At 42.7% G+C, this 19,245-nt stretch overlaps 1 protein-coding gene across 1 annotated transcript; it reads left to right on the top strand.

Moving 5' to 3' along the window:
- Positions 1–2,623: 2,623 nt before the first annotated feature.
- On the top strand, positions 2,624–18,935 carry LOC311115055 (anillin-like; the record flags this gene model as incomplete). The annotated part of the gene is made up of 23 exons (XM_084157266.1): positions 2,624–2,641; positions 6,187–6,340; positions 6,776–7,273; positions 7,475–7,839; positions 8,116–8,497; positions 8,696–8,946; positions 9,135–9,242; positions 9,363–9,567; positions 9,802–10,016; positions 10,223–10,374; positions 10,675–10,822; positions 11,276–11,411; positions 11,569–11,748; positions 12,038–12,164; positions 12,286–12,334; positions 12,441–12,494; positions 13,029–13,061; positions 13,331–13,349; positions 13,550–13,662; positions 14,442–14,528; positions 14,707–14,814; positions 15,057–15,229; positions 15,532–18,935. The coding sequence occupies 23 exons, from the start codon at positions 2,624–2,626 to the stop codon at positions 15,644–15,646; spliced, it is 3,690 nt and encodes a 1,229-aa protein (XP_084013392.1). The 3' UTR covers positions 15,647–18,935.
- Positions 18,936–19,245: the final 310 nt, after the last annotated feature.

Raw genomic sequence — 19,245 nt, 5'->3', positions numbered from 1 at the left:
TGCGTGCGTTGTTCAGAGAACCCGAACAGAGGTTTATTCAATAGCTCAGAGGGTGATATCATTGGTTTGGGTTTACAGTGCAACACTGACTCACTCAGCCCCAGGCAATAAAGGTGTCTACTATCCTCCTCCCTTTCATACAATCACAGTGCATAGACCTCAAATGGACATATCCGACAACCTCTGCAGTTACATCTTTATAGCAATTGTATCAGCAGTTCATTGATTTCTCTATGCACAAAGCACTGTCAGTTATGATTTAGGCCTAGTCACCTAATTATTCCCATCATGTCTCCAGAGTCTGACAGGGTAGCTGCTCTAGTGCAGAGCCTTGTGTCCTGAGCTCCAGTGAGATGGACTGGATGACCAGGAGCATCATCACACTGTGTATAACCTCTCTGTTCAGACAGGAGCACTGATGTGGAAGCTATGCAACCACTGCACTAACAACACAACCACTTCCGGGCTTCAGCAGATCACATGGCAACAACAAATTTGAAAACAAACCATTACAGATAACATTACCAAGCTGAATCATTCCAAAAGATAAGGGAGTCAGTAGCTGGTCATGGAACAAATACATTAAGAATGGATAAATATCCCTTTTGAACATGTCAATGTTTTGTGCTTTATTACAGCAACAGGAGTATTTTGCAGTTCCACATGTTAGCTACAAAATCATTTTCCTGCTGCACTGAAGAATAGCTTCATTTAGATTTTTGAGGAAGTACAGTACTGACAAGTAATGCTGGACAGTAGCTACTGACAGTTATAATGCATTTTTAGACTTGTTATAACAATTTTGGTGTACTTTTATATAGTTAAATATTTTAATGTGTGATTTTATTTATTTTTATCCTGCTGCGGATTATCTTTTGTATGTAGCTAAAGTGACTTTGGATGTCTTGAAAAGCGCTTAAAATATGTATTATTATTATTATTATTATTATTAAGCATGTAACTACTTTATGACAGCGTTATAATTATCTCTAAAAACAGCCCATTAATGATAACTTAGTGTCAAAACATTTGCAGAATGATTGGAAAATGGAGCATATATGCAGCACAACTGTTATAAGCCTAATAATGAAGACACTTTAAAATGTTCATAAAGTATGCTTAGCTACATAACAGTAACTAATAAAGCATTTTATATGTTTGAAGTTCAGTGTGTTTCTGTTGTTGGTGGCTTTTTGACCAGGTTGGAAATATTCAAGCAAATTCAAGGCACAACGTTCCACAGATAAAGTGCATACATACCAGTGACTTTTATTGATTCGAGCATCCTCTGAGTCTTTGTTCTGTTGATAACCTCTTAACGTCTTCCAAGCAAAAAAACTAGTAGCTAGCTTGCTAGCTAGCTAACTATTAACGTTAGCTAGCTAACCAGCTTGCCAACTGTCACTAACCTAACCTAGCTCGCTAGTTAGCTAGATCAAACTGAACAAGACTAGCTAGCTATGGTCAACTAACGATAACCGCAGCTAACCAGAATGTCCTATTTTGAGCACTCCGGCATCAGTCGTGTTGCTGTAGCTCTCGAGCTGTTGTTGAGACTGACGAACGAAATTACACAAACTAAGAGCTGTTTCCATGGTGCCCGGGCAACGTCACACAGAAACAATTGTGCTTCTGTGAGATTAAGTTATTTTCAGTAAAAATAAGAGATTAAAGTTTTTGCCACTAATATTATTTCAAAGTGTCATTATAGTTTATACATATTTGTGTTATGTTTTTCACTTTTCTCACCAACTTGTTTAATAAATGTGACTTCATTCAATATCTGTTTACCTGCTTCCATGTATCCTTCCTGCATGTTTTGTGAGTCAGACTCAATGGCATAAAGGAAAGGATATGCTTCATTTAACCAGGCAGGTCAAATTCCATCCTCCTTCTGTCTCGCTGAAGGTTGGGCCTTGAATGTCCAGTCTACAACATTGGCTGTGTGTGGGTGAGAGAAAGTACAAAAGACAGACAGACTATTCTGTTCTATTCTATTCTATTCTATATATATATATATATATATACTCACTAACTGTAAGTCGCTCTGGATAAGAGCGTCTGCTAAATGACTAAAATGTAAATATAAAAAAATTCACAACTTGGTTATTATTATTCAGCTGATCACAATCAGAGATATTTTTCTACATGTGACATTGGCTCTAAATTGTCTCTCTGTACTGTGTGTAATGTTTACTGTTAATTTCTGATTGTTTATTTCACTTTTGTTTTATCTATTTCACTTTGGCAACTTAAACATATGTTTCCCATGCCAATAAAGCCCATTGAATTGAATTGAATTGAATTGAGAGAGAGTGAAACTTGAATCTGATTGGCTAGACTTCGTCTGTCTACGCCCATTGTGTTTCTCATTGGTTGTCCCGTGATTCCTGCGTGAGTTCAACCGTCGGAGTCTGCGCAGTGAACACAGCGCTGAAATTCAAATATTGAACAAATGTTTGTTAAAAAAAAAAACAGGAACGGAGGCGTCTGGTCTGGTGAAACGAGCTATCCGCGTTTGCTGAATTAGCATAGATAAACTATACTTATTTAATATAGCTAAGTCAGTAGATTTTAATATAGCTAAGTCAGTAGATTTTAACAAAGATAAACTATTCTCGGAATGGATCCGTTTACCGAGGTGAGTGCACAGTTAATTTATTTTATCTAGCTAGTAAGTTCTGGGTAACATTTGCTAGCTAGCTAACTTAGCTACCATGGCCAGCTAACGTTAGCTATCAAAAACAATTTGTTTGTTGCATTGCATGAAGATGTTAAACTTGTTTGATAACCAAAATACTCAGTGACTGTCATTAAACTCGATATTTGTAACACTGAAATAATGTTGTAAAACCTGCATGCAAACAAACGTTAATCACGTTGGTTTGCATGCTAACTAGCGTTAGCTAGCTGGTAACTACCTCGTTAATTTGTTCTTCAACAAATGGGAATTTAAATATTTTGTAAACTAGCTAACTTTGGCTGATTTCAAATGTATAACCTTAACTGAAAGTTGTTGAAAACGTTGCTCGTTAGATAGCCAAGTCAACTGTTATAGAAGTGACATCTAAATGACATCTAAACCCTGACATCTCCTGTTAAAGGTATTTTCCTCTTCATAATTATAATACTGTACATTACATGCCTGCATAAAGCAGTCTGATAATTGTCTTGTCAACAACCCCAGCCCCTCCCTTAACGTGTGAGCAGGGAGAGAGAAATCTACAATGCCCTTATTGGGAATGAATGGATACCAGTTGGAGCTTGGAATAGTTCCAACCTTTGACTGCATTAGTCAAAACTACAGTATGACAAAGTGAAGAATTTGAATATGAATACAGGAGTGAACGTTAGTGTTTTCAGTTACACTGGGTGTTTCCCCCCTTCATTTCCATACAGCAGCTGTCTGTCAATTTCCCTTTTAAATTACACTATCAATTTTTTAAACCAAATGTGCCATGAGGACTAGCTAGATTTAATTTAAAAAATCACTCTGGTATGGATCTGGTTCTGTTCCATGACAACTCGTGTGTGTATATATAGAGAAAGCAGCGGCCATCGGCAGTATACGAAATCACTCAAATTTCCACTCCAACCAATAGAAATGCCTCGGGAGATTTCAAATCCAGTATAATAATAATAATATAATATAATATGCCATTTAGCAGACGCTTTTATCCAAAGCGACTTACAGTCGTGCGTGCATACATTTTTGTGTATGGGTGGTCCCGGGGATCGAACCCACTACCTTGGCGTTACAAGCGCCGTGCTCTACCTGCTGAGCTACAGAGTAGCCACAACACGTCAGGAGTGGCTCATTCCGAGTGGCTCATTCCTAAGGAATGACACCCACTTTAACAAGTTTTCCACACAGCCTGGCTGGGTGAGAGAGCTGCTCAGGCAACTCTGAAACAGGCAAGAATGTGTTGAGTATTGCACTGTTGCAGCCAGAGCTCTGGCCCAGGGCAATAAATCATGCCTCAGGACTGTTTGCCTTGGACTGGGAGGCCAGCTAGGGTTTTAGTGTACAGATGAGAAGAACAGACAGGAGAGTAGGAGGCCAGGGAGAAGTAGTGTAGAGGCAATGGCAGCCTTTTATCTCCCCCAGACTCAGTAGTTTTTGTTGACCCTGTGATGTGGACTAAAACTTTTTCACTATTTGAAAGCCATAGACCCCCTCCATCCACTGCTCACTATGGGTGCAATAAAATAGAACAGAAAGGAAAACATACTAAAATGGCACCACTTCAACCTCATATTCATTATCTCCAGCACCAAACCAGTGTCTACATCTGTGGTTAAAAAGATGAGAAGAAAGGTCCTAAAAAATGCTTCTATGTGACATCACAGTGTAGAATTTAAATGTAAGAAAGTGAGTTTCAAAACCTGCAATGAGTTTCTAGGCAGAGGGAGTGTATTTTCCTGCCCACCATGTCACCGCAATCTGTGTTTGGAAATCACTGTCATTGGGTATACCTTTTTTAATGTGATATTTCTCAAGAAATGCGCCGCTTTCACATATGTAGACGGGCGACGTGGCCTAAAAATCATCTAGATTTTAAGCCTTACACAACCATAAAACCTACAAATAATTTAATTATCAAAATTGTTTTACCTGCTTTTTTGCAATAATCACTGATCTGACTTTCAAGTACCCTTTTGTTTACAAATTTAACCAGAACCATGCATAATGCACGTTCACTAATAATGACACATTTCTTGTAGCAGGCATTATAGAAAATGAACACAGGTCTCATTTTACATTTACAATTTAGTCATTTAGCAGACGCTCTTATCCAGAGCGACTTACAGTTAGTGAATACATATATATATATTTTTTATACTGGCCCCCCATGGGAATCGAACCCACAACCCTGGCGTCGCAAACGCCATGCTCTATCAACTGAGCTACATCCCTGCCGGCCATTCCCTCCCCTACCCTGGACGACGCTGGGCCAATTGTGCGCCGCCCATGAGTCTCCCGGTCGCGGCCGGCGGCGACAGAGCCTGGATTCGAACCAGGATCTCTAGTGGCACAGTTAGCACTGCGATGCAGTGCCTTAGACCACTGCGCCACTCAGGAGTACATAAACAATCTCTCAAGCACAAGCCCACATGCTAGTGAGTAGCAAACTAATCTTTATATTTAAAGTATAGCTAACTTGGATCTATTTGCTAGCTAACAATATAGAACAGTTGAATTGTTATGAACACACCCTTCTGTCCATCTCCAACTGTTTGAACAGCATGCTAGCCTGTCCACTTTGTTCAGATGTTGAAATCAAGTGGCCTACCTTATTTCTCAGAATGAGAACGAGTTGCCAATTCCTTATGTTTTTTTATGCTTATTGCACAATTATAAAACACAGACTACACCGCTAGTATAACAGTATGTGGCTAAAATGCTTGTAGCGGAATGTGGTACTGAACAACAGAAATTGAGCATACATTTTTCAGAATCAATGTTCAGGGATACTCCCATTTTAATAGGGTCTGCTCAGGAGGAGTTGCAATTTGATGAGTTGAAACATAAAAAGGCTATCGTTAGAAAGGTTATGTTCTCCTCTATGACAGTAAAATAATTGTTCAATGTGTTTCTGTGTCCGTATGACCGTTTCTGTTGGACCAAATGCAAATGGCGAGTTGAAAATGCTTGTCAGATCGGAAGAAGTGATCTTTCATCTTTGTTACTGTGAGTGGCAGGGGGAGGGGCTTGGTGTGTGGTGGAGGGACTTGGTGTGCATGTATAAATGAAAAGGTGCACAGTCGCAGCAGATGGGGGCGAAGGAGACGATACCAAAAAGACATGAGAACAAGCGAACATAAACGCTCATAAAATTATACAAAATAAACTTGATTCTTGTGATACAGGCATTTGGAATATCGTGCAGAAACATTCAAATTAATTTGATATATCGGCCAGCCCTATGTAGACACTGGTTGGAGATAATGAATATGAGGTTGAAAAGTGGCGCAGTTGCAATTTAAGTTTACAATGGTGTGGAATGTCCCTCAGGATGTCACTTTTATATGTGCTAGTCAATGCTGTCTGGACGGTACGGCGGGCTACTACTCCTAGGTCCTGTTCTCATTAGATTCAATCAAATTAGAAAAAAAGAGTGCACACAGTGCTCTAAATGGAAATGTTATATTTCATAATAAAGTATTGTTTTTTTCCCTGTTCAGAAACTCCTGGAGAGGACCCGTGCTCGCAGGGAGAACCTGCAGAAGAAGATGGCAGAGAGGCCCACTGCTTCTAACAGACAGATGGCCAAGAGGGCAAGGGAGCCTCTGGCTGAGACCTGCAACAGCCTGGTCACAGAGCCTGTCATCGACAAAGGTAAGGAAGGCCTTCCTACAAAAAGATCATACACTTTTATTCTCAAAGTGATACAATATAAAATACATCAATTATTTGCGAGCACAGTGCTCCCTCTGGTTGCGATAGTGAATATGGCATAGATTAGTTTTGTTTTATTTGAAACCCCAGATGGTTCCATTAGCCTTCAGGAAGTGGTTGAACTTCTTGCCCTGCATGTGCACAGCTTTCCATACAGGAAGCTTGACCGTTGAAACTGCTCAAAGAGAATGATCTGATCAAATCAGTGGGATGGGTCTAGGGCTGTAGCTTTCCCTATGCTGTGTACAAATATAGACAAAATGGTGACATTTCAGATCATATGTATATCAAGTCAAATACTTATGTTAATTTTGTGGATTGGAAATCTCCCAGTGTGTAAACTTAACTCATGGTGTTTCTTACTTGACCCCCCAGCCCCCCACCAGTCCACCAAGCCCTCTCCCTCCAAGCGGAGTCGTTCAGGTGAACTTGACAAGCCCACCGTTATTGGTGAGGAGAACAGGGCCCCTGCGATGCCTCCTCGCACCCTGACCCCTACTCTGTCAGATCCCCAGACTGACCGGAAGCCCCCAACGGGCCCAGCCAGCATCCGCTCTGCCTCTTCTCTGGAAAGGGTGGATGTCTGCCCTGGTGCTCCCGTTCCTGAACCAGAGCCCATGGTGGCAGCACAGCTTGTCCCAGAGCAGGTCAGGGCCAGGGAGGTAGCACGCCCTGCCCCAGAACCAGAGAAGGTGGCTGTGAGTGCTGCTTCACAGCCAGAGAGGACCAGGAATGTGGAGGAGGTGCCTACTAGCCCAGTTCTTCAGAGGAACAGAGAAGAGCAGAGGGAGGCTCCCACCTCCTCAACCCCTGCTGCCATGAAGTCTCGCCTGGCCAGACTGGCTGAACAGAGGCAGTACTGGGACTCTGAAGGTAAGGAGCATGGCCTGTTGACTAGCTCGATCATTTCATTTGTACATGTATTACCTGCTTAACCATTATAGAACACCTGACGACAAACAATTTTTTTACACCTTCTAATATCAGTTTAGAAATATACTACAACAATCATATTAAACACATATTAGTGTTTTGGCCTGACAAATTTGAATGCGTATGTTTTTCTCCTCCAAGGTACCTCTGACGAGGTTCCAGACATCCCAGCAGCTCTGTCCCCAGTGAAGAGCCAGACCCAGCTGAGGCAGGCTGTAGCCTCGGTCCCCACACCCGGCCCTGCTGCTGCGTCCTCAGAGGCCCCTGTGGGCAGGAAGGGTCGGCTGGCCAGCCTCGCTGCCACCATTGGGTCCTGGGAGGACGACCTCAGCCACGCGGCCCCTCGCAGCAGAGACAATCCACAAGGGAAGCCTGGTAGTGTCAGTACCGCCACCCCTGCTTGGAGGAGAGAGGCTGGTGCTGGAGCCAAACCCACCTCTGCTGCTGCAGACCGGCCACAAATGAGTCAGTCATCAAACAGCAAGCCTGCTCTGGACTCCAACCAGGTGAGTCATAATGCGACAGTTGACTTTGTTACTAATCACGATGTACATAACTGTTGTGTGATTAATATGTCAATGCATGGGACAAACTGATTCTATAGAGCCATTTTGAATGTGAAAAAGATTCAGAAGTAGAAATTAAGATATTAATTGGTGATGCTTTGCAAGAAGGCGGTGTGCAGTAACAACTAATTATAAATTATGTTTCGACGCACATGCAGAAGACTTTGAGATTTTCTGAACAGTTTGGTTAATAATTTCGCTCTTGCATTTCTTCAGCAGCCTGTCCACTCCCCAGTCAAGTCCACCAGAGTGGTTCCCCCCAGCCCCCAGAAGACTGAAGTACCTGAAGCCAGACCAGCTCTACGGACAGGCAGAGGTCTCCCCTCTCCTGTATCTAGTCCCCAGAGGAGTTACCAGGGGAGAGCCTCAGCCTTCACCCCCAGCCCCCAGAAAGGCGCTCCCTCCTCAGCCTCACCTGTGCCTCAGAGCCCCCTGAAGAACCAGGCCCTGTCCCGAGCCCTGGAGGTCAACGCTAGCCCCAAGAAGCCCTCCACCACTGGACCCTCTGTCCTGCAGACCAGGGAGAGGTTCACCAAGGAGACCACCCCAGCCACTCCCCTGCAGCAGAGAGGCACCACTGGAGCAACTGGAACTCCAGGTGTGCGAGAATTAGCTCTCAACTTAGCTTTGTTGTTTTTCTTAAGCTAAAGTCGACAGCTTATTAGGATGTTCTGAAATATCAGATGTTTTAATACATAGTCTCTGCTCATTTGACCATTGCTGTGTTTCAATGTCTATATCCACTTCCATTGTCCTCCAAGAGTTACTGAATATTTTTCTCTTCTGTTTCTAACAGGTGTCAAGTCGTTCATGGAGCGTTTTGGGGAGAGGCGCCAGGAGCGTTCTGACCTGAGTTCCCCTGCCACCAGCCATGGAGCTGCCGCTCGTACCCCGACCGTAGTGAACCCGTCTGGGGCAGGCCTGACTGGTCGTACCCCTGTGGTGAGCCAGTCTGTGACCCCCAACACCAGGCTGGTGCAGGAGAGGCTGAGAGCTGCCCAGGCTGCCAACACCGCCACCGCTGACCTCGCACAGAAACAGAAACTGGTACTACAGTTCACTTTATTTACCCAGACCTTCTACCGTGATGTCTTTAGTTTTGCCTTTGTACGGCACTTTGGCATTTATTTTTGTAATGAATAGCTCTTTTTAAAATTAAAGTATTACATGTATTATGACATTTGTTTTGTGACCAGACTGATGGAAAGTTGTCATTTTCTTGTTTTTTATTGCAGGAGCGTGAGTCGGAACTGGCTCAGATTCGTAACCGCTTCCAGAAAGGGAACAACATTTGGAAGAACAAGGAGGCGGCAGCAGACACAAAGAAAAACACACAGGCCAAGGTTGGTGGTGAAGTATATTTATTTCGACCAAAACTTCATATGTGCAGACTGGTGTATGATGGGCAACTGCAAAGCAGTTATGAAGAAAATGTTAAATGAGCCTGTAATTATTTTTCTCAGGATCTGATTGAGCAGCCTGAGGAGAGACGGCCTGTTGTCTCCCAGCCTGATGATGAGCCAACAGCTTACCCTCTGGATAGCCTGAATGCTGCACCCAAGAAACCCAATGTACCTGCTGCCACCACCCCAACCTCCAGCCCTGTGAAGAGTGTAGAATTCTCAGTGGAGAAGCCTTCTGAGGAAGAAACACAGGAGGAGGAATCAGGTACTGTACTTACTATCTTAGTACACTATACTTGATCATATCATTGGCTTTCTTGAGATTACACTGATCCTAAAAATGTTTATTTGGATGCTTTAATCGGATGCAAGTTCCAGATTTTTTTTATGTCCTAAGCTTTCGGTCAACAACGATTTTAATCAGAGCAGTCCTCTATATAATCTAAGTTTACACTGATGGCGTCACTATAACATCCCACTCACTATTGTCTCAATGCAGATGAAGAAGAGAGTCATGAGATGAACGTGGACCAGTCCAACAACTCTGATGTGATCAACAACAACTTTGACGGGTTCCATGACCAGAGTGGTGAGGATGAGGAGGGTGCAGGAGACGAGGAGGAAGATAAACTGAACATCTCCTCTATGTCCATCCTGGCCCCCTTCTCTGAGACTGTGGCTGCCGTGGTCAAGAGCCCAGTGAGGAAAATGATGGTGAGTTTACAGTACAAAGCTGGAAACAAAATGGAAAAAATGCTAAGCATACAAAGTAGAAAAGTCTTTCAGCTATTTAATGTCTTGGACTGCTTTTTAATGCAAGCTTGTCATATTTTGTTTGCGCCCATGGACTAGATAGACTTATGGCCAAATATGTAATTTTTGGGCCAACCTAATACTTTTTCATGTATATCCCTGACAAGATGTTGACCCCAGCCAGTTCATTCAACGCTAAGAGCCAGACTCCTGACAGTTTGTCCAGACCCAGTAAGTTCCAGAGGGCTCGCATGCTCCGGGCCGGGTCATCAGACAGCCTAGAGACAGACAAACATGAGGACCACAACCTGCCCTACAGGTAACCAACCACTCTCTAACCAGTTAAAGGCATATACCCAAACTGGTGCCTTACTGAATTCATGGTATCTCTAATGTAACTGGCTGAGCTTCACCCCTTCAGCTGATACATCAACAACTGTTCTATTTATGTCATTTAGTTTCACTGAGTTCAAGATACGAACCATAACTATTTTCTCTTAGGTCATTCAGACCCTTGTATCCAGTTAACACCCTTTTGATACTTTTATGGGGTATTTTTCACTGAAGCAAAGCAGCCTTCCTTGTTCACTCTTTCCATATGTTTTCCTTTCTCTTCCAGTATTGATGCGTACAGGTCGACCAGGATCAAGGAGAGTACGGAGAGGCCCTGTGTGAAGCAGGTCATTGTGAGGAAGGAGGACATGTCTCGGAGAGCAGCAGAGGAACCCAGGAGCCAAGGACACACCAGCATCAAACAGAAGATGAAGGTAAAGGCACGGACAGACCGGTAGGATTGTTGAGCATCTGCTGGCCGAGAGTACTTAACACCTCTGAACAGAGTGCCGCTGTAATTTTCTAACTGATTCCACATGTAGAAATGGACGGAAATTACGTCTGTTAAATTGCCAATGGCGGTGGTCTCTATAACACACCGCACCGACAGCGGTCTGGTGCGTTTTCTCCATAAGTGAGATGGAAGCTGACTCTGTGACACAATGCCAGAGCAAGAACAACTTACTTCAGAGGTGGCCCTGTCATACTGTTATTAATAGTAAGGGATCTAGTAGTAGAGTACAGAATCAAGTGTAAGTGCTCTGAGTGCAAAATATACATCTCTTGGGATATTTTCCCCTTCCTTCCATGTAGGTTCTTCTGACCGCTGATGTTGATTTCCTCGTTCCATGTGACCAATGAGATGTCGTCTTTATGATTCCTTGTAGGTTCTGACCAATGAGATGAACCTGCAGCAGACCGTGATCAGCCAGGCCAGCCAAGCTCTGAACTGCTGTACGGATGAGGAGCATGGGAAAGGCTCGCAGGTGGAGGCAGAGGCTGAGAGGCTGCTGCTCGTAGCCAGTGAGTTCCCCTTCTACCCCTACAACATGGGTGCACACACTGACAGCCAATCCCAATTTGCACCATACCCCTTGGGGATCAGCTGTTATATTTTTAAGATTATCGACATGCATTTCGCTTAAACTTTCTTACACGTCTTTTTCTTGTCTCCCTCCAGCGGAGAAGCGGGGGGCTCTGAAGGCTGAGTTGGACCGTCTGAATGGAGAGGGTCCTAGCGGTCAGAGGAGGGGGCAGGGTGGGGACATGGGGGTCTCAGCCTCCAAGGGATCCATCTCTCTCCTGGAGCTACGACTGCCCCTCAAAGCTGACTTTGTCTGCTCCTCTGCTAACAAGCCAGGTAGAGACCCAACACACAACAATTGTGTTACTTGATTATCTCTTCTAACCACCTTTTTTATTTGTATTCTTTTGGTGAATGACGTATGTCTTTTGTAGTGTTTGTAATGAGCCTGCAACCAAATTGCCTTTGGGGACAATACAGTTCTATTGATCTCCTGTTTTCCACATCGTACTGTCAAAAACAAGATAAAAATGTACATTGTTCAATCCAATTGTAATATACTTAAAGTATTATGTGTTAGACTGAACTCATTACATTTTCCACTTTATATCTGTGTTTATTCCAGAGTCGTCCAGCCATTACTTCTTCATCATGATCCGTGCTGGAGCTGAGAATACAGTTGCTACTCCCCTGGCCAGCACACGTAGCGCTATCAGTGGAGACGCAATCACCTTCTCTACCAAGTTCACCATGTCAGTTAAACTGCACAGATTCCCTCTCTGAAATTCTGTAGAGTAGTACCACTGTCATGCATGTCATGTCCTCTCTGTCATACATGTTCTAATGCCTTCCTCTCTCTCTCTTCCATTTTAGGCCTGATGTCTCTAACGACTTTGCAATTGATGTTGAGGTTTACTGCCTGGTGAGTTCTTGCTGCTTTTTGTAAATGCAAATGTTATTGTTTAAGGAGGACTCTGACTTCTTTGAGCTGAGATATTACTCACTTTAACCCTGTTTATTTCCTTCAGGTGCAGAAGCGTGAGTTGGACCCTGTCAAGAGGAAGAAGCCCAGCAAGTCAAAGGTAGTGTGATTTAATCAAATATGCCTTAACAAACTGTACAATTCAGTTTATTTAATATTTGACCTGGGAATAGTCTTGTATCTTTCCTTCTAGTTTCTGCTTGAATACAGTGCAATTGCTATGTATCAGAATATGCATTTAGAGCATTGCATTTAGAGCTATTTTCAAAAAACATCCTGTCTCTAAGATGAGATGGTGTGGAGCCATGTTCGATTTGTGCTTGTCGGTATGGACTGATTTTAAAACCCCACTCACCTTTTGGTGTGGGTGTACTGTAATGTTACTACTCGGTAGTAGAACACAACTAACACAAGGCTTACCAGGCCCTGGGCCTACTGCTGCCCAACACACACATTAGGCCTTCAGGCTCCTTCTTTCCATTCCAACACACAGTGAAGGGTCTCTTTGAAAGGCTTTGTTCACAGCTCACAATAGCAGGGTTGGCTTAGTCAGTGTTTTGAATTACCCATTCATTCCCTTGTCTATGTCCTGACGTAACCTCTTCTGAAACTCAATCACCTTTTCTCTTTCTAGGCCATCACTCCCAAGAGGTTCCTCGCCATCTCTGTAAGCTTTCATTCTTATCATCCTTCTCTAATACACTGCCTTGTGGTTACATACAGAATGTTTGTTTGAACACTTATCGGATCTGTTCAGGGGGATTGGTAGGAATGATCGCCACATGGGAAATGTAGAATTGCATCAATGAATGCGTTATACTATTATTCTGTTACTGTTGTCATATATGATGTATGCAGTACATACAGTCAGCCATCTTGAAAATCATTCTAAACATGCCTCTCCTCTTCATAACATCTCTCTCTTTGCCCCTGTAGAAGAGCAGTCTGACTCCAGGTAAGGATACTTTTTAAGTAACTGCTGCTAGTGGATATTTTTTATGAAGGTTTTACTTGCAGTAATTGTGATGTGTGGTTCAGTCTCACCTACTTCAGTTGAACAGACTTATTGATTTTGCAAGTCTCTGTGGATGATAATGTCTGCTAAAACAAATAATGTGTAGCTTAAACAACAAATCCTCCTTTCTCTCTTTGCAGTGGTGGCCAGTCCTGGGGGCCCAAATACAGTCCGCACCAGTAACTTTGTCCTGGTCGGGTCTCACAAGCTAACTCTAGCCTCAATTGGGAAAAACAAGTTCCCATTGGAGAAGGTAAAATCCGAAGACTTTTGTAACATTTTTTAAAACTTTATTGAAATGTTGTTCTGACTCCACTTCCATTTATATCCTGAATTCGCCCTCTATTTCCACTTTAGCTGACCTCTGCTGTGTCTCTGCACACAATACCAGCTAATGTCCAGGGTAATCGTAGGGGAGGGTCTAACATCTGTAGAGTTTAGAACTGACAGTTGTCCTGAGAGAGGCCGGAGCAGGGAGACGGGCCTACAAATCTGAAAAACAGTCTTTGTTCTCCCACCTGCACTGTCTGTGTGCTGCCTGCCCGCCTCTGACACTCATTCACTCACATACACTCCTCGTTTCTCTCTTTTAGATCAGATATGAAGGCATTGAGAGAGCGCTTCTCAGAGACATGTTTCACAGCAAGGTTGCTACTCGATCCATGACCACTTTAATATTTTGGGATTTGTGTGTGTGGTGGTTTGTGACAACAAAATAATCTGGTTCTGTTGTGACACTAACATTTCTAACCTCAAACTACAAGTTGCTTGGTATTGTCGTAAGGACTGTAAGTTGTGCTGGATGTCTTTTGTATGTTTTGGGGGTGTTTCAGGCACGGTATGCAGTTAAGTTGTCACCATCCAGCCAATTTACTCTTATTAGAAGACAACAGGCTTACATTTCTGCCTAAAAGCTAATTAACCCAATCTGTCCTGTCACCCGGCCGTCTTAATCGATGGAAGCATTTTGTGGATGTGTTGGTGGTCTTTCAGCTGAGGCCTGTGTTACATGTCCTGTGTAATCTGTTCCAGGTGCCTTTCCTGTGCCCCCTGGAGGGCCACATCTACCTGAAGATGCAGTGTGAGGTGGGCTCCCTGGTGGAGGAGAGAGGCTTCCTGGTGAGTACACGCATGCATCAGATGCAGTGTAGACATGGAGCCTAAACATAGATTTACAGATCTACATCCCACATGCCCTCAGGTAGTCAGACTAACATTTTGTTATTTCAAGGGGAGACGTTTGAGATTTCACCTTGGACAGGCTTAATCTTAATCTGTATTTTTTTTTGTTTTACAGACAATGTTTGAGGATGTGAGTGGGTTCGGAGCATGGCACAGGAGATGGTGTGTCCTGTCAGGATACTGTATCTCCTACTGGACCTACCCTGATGACGAGAAACGCAAGGTAGGAGGATGTTGAAGCCAACCTGCCGTCGAGCACTATTGGAGCCTTTAGTTTTTAATGATAAGCCCAGTGAGCCTATTTTTTCAATACTATAGGACCAGTGGAAATAAGCATTCAGGTTTTATTGTGGTTATTCTTGGTTGTAATGTACCAGTATGTCAATTCATGTTGCTAACAATTATAGTAGCTTTATCTATTTTAATTGTCATAAAATTTATTTGGACGGGTGCATGTCTTTCTAGAACCCAATAGGTCGCATCAACTTGGCCAACTGCACCAGTCGTAAGGTGGAGCCAGCCAACAGGGAGTTCTGTGCCCGGCCCAACACCTTCGAGCTGATCACCGTCCGGCCTCAGAGAGAGGACGACAGAGAGACGCTCGTCAGCCAGTGTAAAAACACCATGTGTGTCACCAAGTAAGTCACTGGTCGAAGTTGCTATAGTACGCTGTGTTGTTTTGTAGGCAAGTACCTTGTGTGGAGCAATTATTTGAAGATTGGCTGATTTTATGACATTTGGCACACTGAAGCCCAAGTTTTCTATTTTCTGCACTCTTCTCCCTGAAGTGAGCACTTGTTCACTCCCCCTCAAATATTTAAAAACAATACTTCAGGGAAGTGAACGAGTGCACGCTTCAGGGAGAAGGGAGGTAAACTGACTTGGGTCTCCGGTCCAGTATACTGAAACTCATAACATGACTCTTTACGTGTACCTGCAGGAACTGGCTGTGTGCCGACACCAAGGACGAGAGGAACCTGTGGATGCAGAAGCTCAACCAGATCCTGGTGGACCTGCGCATGTGGCAGCCAGACTCCTGCTACAGGCCTGTGTGAAAGCACAGCTCCCCCGCCCAGACTAGATGGCTAACAACACCCTGCATGGTTCTGGGTCTCGCATATGGACTGTCACGATCAGTGACACTTACGATGACTAAGTGCAATACAATATGAATGTTATTAAATAGGATTTACAGGTGGATTATATTTTTAGAGGCGCTTTTGTGGACAGTCAAGACAGTTTAAGTCAGGGATGGGCAACTGGGGGCCCCATTTTGTAGCCCCCCATTCTCCAACTCAGTCTGGGTCTCAACCAGGGTTTTTGTTAGGAAAATGTGGCGCTGGACATTTGACCAGCAACATTTTAGTTTACCGGACATTTGAGAAATCTGCCGGACCCATATGTATTGGGTACGTAACCTGATTAAGGCGTCCACCCACAGTGCTCAGAATGACACATCACATTTTAGATTATGGTAATTCATATTAACAGAACATGCAAGTCAGATGCAAGGATGTGTGGTCCTGATTCTGATGTTCACTTTGGAGATGTTAGAATAACTGTCTACATTTACCTTTCCTCAGCCAACAAGACAAGTAACGAACAGCAAAACCACTAGCCTATGTCAATCTACTATCCCCCATAGTAGAAAAGTTTACCTATTCTATTGGCAGAGAAATAGCCTATTCCAAAAAGACTCTGGGACAGTTATGGGAAGATAGAGCCCAATGAATCTGATGCAACCGATCCAAACCTTTAGCTTAATGTTGATAAACTATGATCCCGTGTGGCTCAGTTGGTAGAGCATGGCGCTTGCAACGCCAGGGTTTGGGTTCGAATGGGTTCCCACGGGGGACCAGTACGAAAATGTATGCACTCACTACTGTAAGTTGCTCTGAATAACAGCGTCTGCTAAACGACAAAAATGTAAATGTATTCACATTATAAGCTCAGCAATGCGCACATGGCAGTAGGCTATGCACAAATGTTTGTTCCATAATGCAATTAGCGGGAAAACACCTGTTGTCAAAAGGGCACCGCACATGCAAGCAGTTTAATGTGACAGATGAAAATATTTGTTAGAAATTTTGAAAGAGAGGAGATCTAATAGGCTACTTTGAAGCAAGGTAAGACATGCCTCATATGTATTAAAATGTTCAGGTTTCAAACAATTATGTTTTCAAAATGCGTAGCCTACTGCCTCTAGCTCATTGGTGTGACGTGCTGATGAAGCCTGCCTTCTGTTGCCGTTTGAGATGCTGCAGCAGCTCTCTCGCTGTCTGACATATTTTCCGCTCAAAGGCTCTATCTGTATGCTGTAGGGGTGTGATAAATAAGATAACGAATATACTGTAGCCTACGCATGCGCCAATTTAGTTCCACTAAATTATGCAAGTTAACCTATAGACCGATAAGCATGACCAGTCAAATGTATTTACATCGACTGGTATTTCCATCAATGAATAGGCTAAAAAGCATTATATCACAATGGGATTTTTTTCTTCTCCTGGACAATTGTCCGGCGCCACTTTTATTTATCGGCTTTTCAAAAAAAAAAAAATATAGGCCAAAAGCCGGCTATTACCAGCTAACGGAAACCCTGGTCTCAACTTACTGTCGAGAGGTAGAATTTCAAAATTTGGTTGTGAATCAGCAGTTTCTGTTATGTCGGTCAGTCAATTAGCCCATGTCAGCAAAAAAAAAGTGGTTGGTCATGGTCGAATTACAGACCGGGGCCCCATTTGATTTTGTTAGTCACTCACTCAGATATTATATTAAAAACTGCAAACACTCCTCTCTGCCCCATGGCAAAATATGTAGAATTGCAGAAAATGTACTCCCAAACTTAATTTTCTTCTCTCCACTGTCAAGATGGGGGCTGTTAAAATGTTTTTCTCGTAAGGTCGATGCATGTGTGGTTATAGATGTGGGTACTCAGACCCACAAGCCACTGTGCCCCTCATGATGAGTTAAGATTTTGTGGCCCCCACCCTTATCAACGTTGCCCATCCCTGGTTTAAGTTATGCGTGTGAGAGAAATATCAATAAAGCCATACTTGTGTAGACATTTCAGTATTGACAAGGGCTGCTGGTGCTTTTACACAGTCCACACTGACCCTGTATTTTATATGCATGTCCAAAGTGTTGGGAGGCCGTACCCTCAAATATTTGAGAGAATTTTGAGAAAGTAGTATTTTGGTTTTCTATGCTTATACTCCCACGATGCATCCTGCTGACGAGATGTGGCTTTATATGTTGAATTTTTGTTTTCTCTGATTAACATTTTGAATCAATATTTAAGATGTCAAAACCAATTCTAGAATTATCTGCGTCAGTGCCAAGGTTATGCACCAGAATTATATGTATGTATAAATATGAACGCTCCACTTTTTCATAGTATTGGGAGAATGGCATGATTTGAAAGCACTGTTGAACAACCGTAACACTGATGTTTTTAGATTTAGCCACAATTCTCCACTTCAATACCCTTTTCCTTTTTTTGCTATTCGCTTTTTTTCTCCCTTTGCAATCTTAGCTATAGCTAATCTTTTATATTTATGTTGCGCAGTGGGGGTAGAAACTTCTAGGCTGTCAACACTACCGAACAAGAAAAGCCTTTAATATTGTTTGTTTTTATATTTTTGTGTCCAGGTTTTAAATGTTTTTTAAATGGTTACAGTTAAACTGGGTGTGTGGATCTGCAGATATACGTATATTTTATTTCTATTGTAATGGAAAGCTTTGACAGTTGAGATGATTGCAAATCCTTTTTTGTGTGGGCAGATTTCTATTCTCATTTTAGTATAGCTAGCTATACACTCATTTAAGTGCAAAGCTTATTCTCGGTTCAAGTTTTAAGCATGTGCTTAGAGGACTGAAGATGCTATATTCACTCTTTTGTGCTTTTACAGTGACATTTTGGGGGGATAGTATGCCTTATCTACCCATTAATGAGTGCGTGAAATGTTAATTATTCTCCAAATGTTGGCAGTTCTATTATATCCCCTGATCTGTCCTGTCTAAATGCCAGTCTTTCATTGGAATAACAAGCACTCCAAAGATTCCTTGGATGTACTGGTATTTCTGAAATGAGACTTAAATGCCAGCTTTAACCAAAATAGTTGGATTTCTTTCAAGCTGATCAGAGTTGCAGTTTCATGTTCTTTAGGGTACTTTTTGTTTTTAGACCATATGAAGAAGAGCATGGCAGTATAAAATAGGCTATTAACGGTGAGAAACTGAACAGATATTACAGCGTTTACTTGCCTGGAACCATTAAAATGTAACTAAATATAATGGCTAAATTTAAACTGCTTGTCCTTGATAGAATAAAGCCGAAACCACACAGACTCTCGACATTTGCGTGCGAAAGTGGAGAGCGTCAATTCACATACACTGCTTAGCTAATGCCAACTTAATTTTCATGAGAATCCATGAAACTGTTGTATTTGTTATGTTCGCTATGTAGCCCTTGTGAATGATTGTTGTGTTCTTTTTGACATTTCCTTATACACTATATATATATATACACAAACGTATGTGGACCCCCTTTTAAATGTATGGATTCGGCTGTTTCAGCCACACCGATTGCTGACAGGTGTATAAAATCGAGCACACAGCCATGCAATCTCCATAGACAAACATTGACAGTAGA

The sequence above is a fragment of the Coregonus lavaretus genome (assembly GCF_964263955.1).
Source record: "Coregonus lavaretus genome assembly, chromosome: 3".
Classification (NCBI taxonomy): Eukaryota; Metazoa; Chordata; class Actinopteri; order Salmoniformes; family Salmonidae; genus Coregonus; species Coregonus lavaretus.
This window is presented reverse-complemented; position numbering and strand designations above follow the sequence as displayed.